Below are 5,868 nucleotides of genomic sequence, written 5' to 3'. Positions count from 1 at the left end.
TGCTGTTCAATTTTGTCTCTTTACTTGTGGTCGTCTTTTACCTCGCGCTATCTCGCGCTACCGCGCGCTCTCAAACATTTTTGGTCTTTTGAGCCGAATCATCGCCGGCAACCGCGAGTTCGGGAGTGTCTCCTACAACAGAAGACAACCATGAGTCTTGACCAGAGCAACATGGTCAGCAGCCAACACGAACTCTTCAAACGCATCTCCAGAGCTGAAGAGAACCTGAAGAAGATGGGGCAATCGAACATCACCCTCGCCGCCATCGACACCCGCATTCGCATTCTCGACGACCTGTGGACAAAGTTCGAGAGTCAGCACGACCTGATTCGAAATTGCTACAAGGATTCGAGCCGCTACGCTGAAAGTGAATACGCCCAATCAGACTTACTGGAGGCCGCCGAGATGGCTTACGTGCAGCAGCGTAGCGTCCTGTCCGGCGAGGCGGATCGCCGCAAGCCCGCGCAAGCCTCCGCGCCAGTAGAGCACGGTAACGACCGCGCGTTGAAAACCTCGCTGCCCCGTATACAGCTGGTGAATACGAGAAGTGGCCGTCCTTCCGGGACGTCTTTCGGTCGGTCATCGGCGATCAGATGTCCATTTCGGCAGTCGAGCGGCTGCATTACCTTCGCTCGTGTCTCAAAGGGCCGGCTGAAAATCTAATACAGTCGTTAACGATCACCAGCGAGAATTACGATCGCGCATGGGCAATTCTCAGTAAACACTACGAGAAAAAGAGGGAACTGATACGCTCCAACTTCGTCACGTTTACCGCCGTGGCGAAGATGAAGAGAGAAACCGCCGAGGAGCTGAGCTGCGTCCACAACGCCGTCACGGCCGCAGTCAATGCTCAGGAGAGCATCGGGAGGCCCATCGAGTCTCACGGAATGGACCTCTTCAACCACCTGGTTGTCGAGCTCTTCGACCCGCGAACGCGACTTGAGTGGGAGTTCTCCACCCGCGACTCCGTCGATCCGCCGGATCATGAGAAACTCAAGGATTTCATTTCGAAGCGCATCCTCACGCTGAACGCCGCGAGACCGAAACCCGCCGCAAAAACCCCCGATTCCACTTGGTCCGCGAAGACCCACCGCGCGAAACAAGGGTAAAAAAACAGTTCCGATCCGCAGTGCGCCCTGTGCAAGGGGAAACACTCTTTAATGACGTGCAGCGACTTCAAATCCAAGTCCGCCACAGACCGAAAGACGGTTGTCGAGACCAGCCGATTGTGTTACAATTGCTTCGTCAATCACACAGTCGCGAAGTGTCAATCAACGAAGAATTGCTTCACGTGCAAGGCTCGTCATCACACGATGCTTCACGAGGCATACATTCCCGCGTCAGCATCGAACGAGGTCAGCGCGCTGTCCGCTGTGCGCTCCGCTGACGACCGCAAGGCGATCCTCTTCGCGACCGCGCGAGTGACCGTCGCCGACCGCTACGGCAATCTGCATTCCGCTCGAGTTCTCATTGATCAAGGATCTGAGGTCTCAATCATCGCTGAGTCACTCGTACAACAGTTGCACCTGCAACGATCTCGCTCCGCCGTGTCGATTTTCGGAATCGGGGGGTCGAAATCCGGGTCAACCCGCGGGAAGGTGACGGTGAATCTCACGTCCGTAACGACCGGAGCCACGATTTCCGCCGTCGCGTTCGCGCTGCCTCGCTTTTCTGTGTACCAAGACTCGACGAGAGACCAAGAAGAGCCCCGCCACGTAGCCCCATCTCAAAGGGCTGCCTCTAGCCGATGCGCAGTTTTCGGCTGGAGACCCGGTCGAGTTACTCCTCGGAGCAGAAGTGTGCTCCACCATCCTCGAGGAGGGCCTTTGAAAGGGCGGACCGCATGCCCCGATCGCGCAGAAGACAGCCTTCGGGTGGATTCTGTCCGGCGGCTGCGGTGCTTCAGCCCTCCACGCGCGCGGCAGCTTTCAAGCGACGGCCGACAACGAGCTGGCCGATCTCGTGCGCCGCTTCTGAGAGCAAAAAGCAGAGCCTTCCGCTCCCGCCACCCTCACGCCCGATGAACAGAGGTGCGAGAACTTCTACGTGCAAACGCACTCTCGCACGGAGACGGGACGGTACATGGTCCGCCTACCGTTTTCCAAGGCGCCAACGACGTTGTCAAAAACTCGCCGACCGGCCGAACGCCTGCTGACCGCTATGGAGCGTAAGTTCCAAAGAGACTCCCGGTTCGGAGAGCTCTACCGTCAGTTTATGCGAGAGTACGAAGACCTGAAACACATGGAGTTAGCTACGGTCTCGCCATTCAACGAGGATGAGTATGGATGCTTCTTACCTCATCATGGAGTCCTCCGAGAATTAAGCACCTCCACCAAACTAAGGGTGGTATTTAACGGGTCGCAAGAGACAACGTTCGGCGAGTCGCTGAATCACCACCTCCTCATCGGCGCCAATTTGCTGCCCGCTTTAGTCGACGTGTTGACGCGCTGGCGCTGGCACCGCTACGCCTTCATCACGGACATCGAGAAGATGTACCGGCAGATCCTCATCCACCCGGACGACAGGACGTACCAGTGCATCCTCTGGTGTTGCGCCCTCCTTGCCCTCGTGTGCGTGTACCAGCTCCTCACGGTGACATACGGCCTCGCATGCGCGCCTTTTCTAGCCATTCGAACGTTGCAACAATTGGCCCATGACGAACAATCGCGATATCCGTAGGGAGCGAGCGCGTTGCGCGAGGACACCTACGTAGACGACGTTGTCTCGGGCGCGAACACTGTCCGCTGCGATCGCGAAACAAACAGAACTCCGCAGGTTGTGCACGGGCGGGTTCCCGCTTCGAAAATGGGCCGCGAACGACGAGGAAGTGCTGTCAGGAGTCCCCCCCGAACACCGACTTCACCACGAACCGCACTCATGGGAAAACGACTGCTTTTCTACTCTCGGGTTGTTGTGGCACCCGAACGAGGACACGTTTGCGTTCGCGATTCACCCGCGCACCGTCACCGAACTCTCGAAGAGACGCGTCCTCTCGGAAACCGCACGTCTTTTCGATCCGCTGGGATGGCTCGCCCCCGTGGTGATTCGCGCGAAGATCCTCATTCAGTCCGCGTGGCTCCAGAGATTCGAGTGGGACGATCCGCTTTCCGCCGCCGACGCGCAAAGCTGGAAGAGCTTCCTCGAGGAGCTGCTTCTCCTCTCCCGCTTACGCGTCAACCGCTGGCTCGGCAGCGGGGACGAGGACGCACAAGCGGAACTGCACGGCTTTGCCGACGCATCCGAGCGAGGATACCTGCCGCTGCCGTGTACCTCCGCATCACCCGGAACGGCACCGTGGCCATTCATCTGTTGGCCGCAAAGAGCAAGGTGGCCCCGGTCAGGCAGGTGACACTGCCACGGCTCGAGCTCACTGCCGCCGACTTGCTCACGTCTCTCACAGATCACACTCGTTCCACTTTGCGTCTGTCCACAGCACCCACGTTTCTTTAGTCCGACTCGCAGGTTACCTTGAAGTGGATTCAAGGACACGCTTCCCGCTGGAAGACCTACGTGGCGAACCGTGTGGCCCGCATTTAGCAAAGGCTGCCTGACGCTCAATGGAGACACGTCCCCGGGAGGGACAACTCAGCGGACTGCGCCTCCAGAGGAATCGCCCCAGGCGAACTGCTGGAACATCCCCTGTGGTGGACTGGACCCGCCTGGCTCCGCGAGGACCGATCTCACTGGCCGAGCGGAGACCTTGTGATGTCCGACGCCGATCTGCCCGAACAGAGAGTCGCGGCACACGTCGCCACCGAGAAAATCGAAGAGGAACCCGAGATGCTTCTCCGGTTTTCCTCCTTGCACCGGCTCCTCCAAGTCACGAGTTGGTGCTTGCGTTGGCGTCGCACCGCTTCTCGCACTACCGCACTTACACTGCAATTGACCGAAATCGATGACGCACTGCTGCTCTGGCTTCGCGTGGTGCAAGGACTGCACTTCACCAACGAGATCACGGCACTTTCTGCAAACCGCGCTGTGTCCCATCGCAGTTCATTAGCGAGCCTGAGTCCGTTCCTGGATGACCACGGCGTGCTGAGAGTCGGAGACCGCCTCAAGCATGCCCTGCTTTCCACCGATGAGCGACATCCGATGATCGCACCGCCGTCCTCGTGGCTCACTCGGTTGCTCATCGAGTCGTGCCACCGTCGAACACTGTACGGAAGAGTACAGCTCACTCTCGGCTTTACTCCGCCGTCGCTTCTGGATTCCTCGTGGCCGCTCAGTTGTCAAACAGCGGCTGCACCGCTGCATCACTTGTACCCGCTGGCGAGCCATGACACCGCAACCGCCGATGGGCGACCTTCCGAGAGGCCGAGTCACGCTAGCGCGCGGATTTCTCCGGACCGGCCTGGACTACGCCGGCTCGATCCTCCTCCGCACGAGCAAGGGCCGCGGACATCGAGCGTACAAGGCCTTCATCGCTGTATTTGTATGCCTCTGCACCAAGGCGGTGCATCTGGACGTCGTGTCAGATTACACGACGGACGCTTTTCTCGCAGCTTTCCGTCGCTTTATTTCGAGGCCTCTGCGAGGAGCTGTACTCAGATTGCGGCACTAATTTCGTGGGAGCCGACCGAGTCCTGAAAGAGTTCTTTCGAGCTTCGTCTGCCGACGGCCGTCGCCTTGCTCACGCCGCCGCCACGGAGGGCATAAAATGGCACTTTAACCCTTCGGCTGCGCCGCACTTCGGAGGACTGTGGGAGGCCGCCGTGAAGTCGACCAAATTTCATCTCCGTTGGGTCATTGGGGAGACCACGCTCACCTTCGAGGAGATGAGCACTCTCCTCTCTCAGGTCGAAGCCTGCCTTAATTCCAGGCCGCTGCAGACTTTGTCCGACGATCCGGACGACATATCCGCTCTCACACCGGGCCACTTCTTGATCGGTGCTCCTCTTCTGGCCGTGCCCGAATCCGCCTTGAATGACGCCGCTGAGAGCTCACTTTCCCGGTGGCAACACCTCCAAAAAATGCGCGATCACTTTTGGTCACGGTGGTCGCACGAGTATATTAACGGGATGACAACTCGCTCAAAGTGGCTCAAACCCGAGGACGCACCTGCCGTCGGATCTCTGTGCTTGGTGCGATCCGAAAGCACGCCACCGAGTCGATGGCCACCGGCCCGCATTATTCGAGTGCATCCCGGAGACGACGGTATTGTGCGCGTGGCCACAATCCGCACCGCTACGTCCGAGCTGGTTCGACCACTGTGCAAGCTCGTGCTTCTCCCGGGGGCTGAGGACCAGCCGCCGCCGACGGATGCGTGAGCTTACCGACACTCGCTGTCACTTTATTGTCTCATCGGCCTTCAGCCTGTAATTTTCTCATTTTCGTCACGTATTCGTCTGTTTCGGCCCTCTGCCAATGTCAATCCACGCAACCGCTTATTTCGGTTTTCCGCCTCGATTCAACGATTTGTGCAACACATGAAATCACTTTCGCGCATCACTTCACTTTACTTCACTTTTCACATATCACCGAACTCGCGTTACGTATATATCGCGAATATTTATGTGTCTCGCTCGGGATCATCGCACGTTGTGACACTGCGCAGGCGCACCACGCCGCCGGTGCTCGCCTGCACCACGCGCCGAAAGCCGAAATCACGTTCATGCAAATCGATCGCATATCGATTCTGTCGACCGCGACGTCAGGCGCCTCATCGAGCGAGCCATCGAACACACCGTCTTGTTTCGTCAGGCATGACGAGGCGGGCGGGATGCTTGAGATCGTAACCACGAGCATCGTGAAACCACGCTAGATTGCATGAAAATTTCGACGCATGCATGAAAAATGTTCGCATAATGTCTCGCATCAAATTCGTCGCGTTGATGTTCAACATAGCATGGATCTTTCTAGCATTCGCAT

General features: G+C 58.1%; 2 protein-coding genes across 2 annotated transcripts; both read left to right on the top strand.

Annotated features, from left to right (window-relative positions):
* The first annotated feature begins 2,082 nt into the window (after window positions 1-2,082).
* Window positions 2,083-2,679, top strand: LOC112455587. Its single transcript, XM_025017600.1, has one exon. The coding sequence runs from the start codon at window positions 2,083-2,085 to the stop codon at window positions 2,677-2,679; it is 597 nt and encodes a 198-aa protein (XP_024873368.1).
* A 1,597-nt stretch (window positions 2,680-4,276) lies between these two features.
* Window positions 4,277-5,267, top strand: LOC112455588. Its single transcript, XM_025017601.1, has 2 exons — window positions 4,277-4,426; window positions 4,503-5,267. Exons 1-2 carry the CDS (start codon window positions 4,277-4,279, stop codon window positions 5,265-5,267), a joined length of 915 nt encoding a protein of 304 aa, XP_024873369.1.
* The last annotated feature ends 601 nt before the right edge of the window (window positions 5,268-5,868 follow it).

This window comes from Temnothorax curvispinosus, unplaced genomic scaffold (assembly GCF_003070985.1).
Source record: "Temnothorax curvispinosus isolate PA1 unplaced genomic scaffold, ASM307098v1 QBEX01006240.1, whole genome shotgun sequence".
Lineage (NCBI taxonomy): Eukaryota > Metazoa > Arthropoda > Insecta > Hymenoptera > Formicidae > Temnothorax > Temnothorax curvispinosus.
This window is presented reverse-complemented; position numbering and strand designations above follow the sequence as displayed.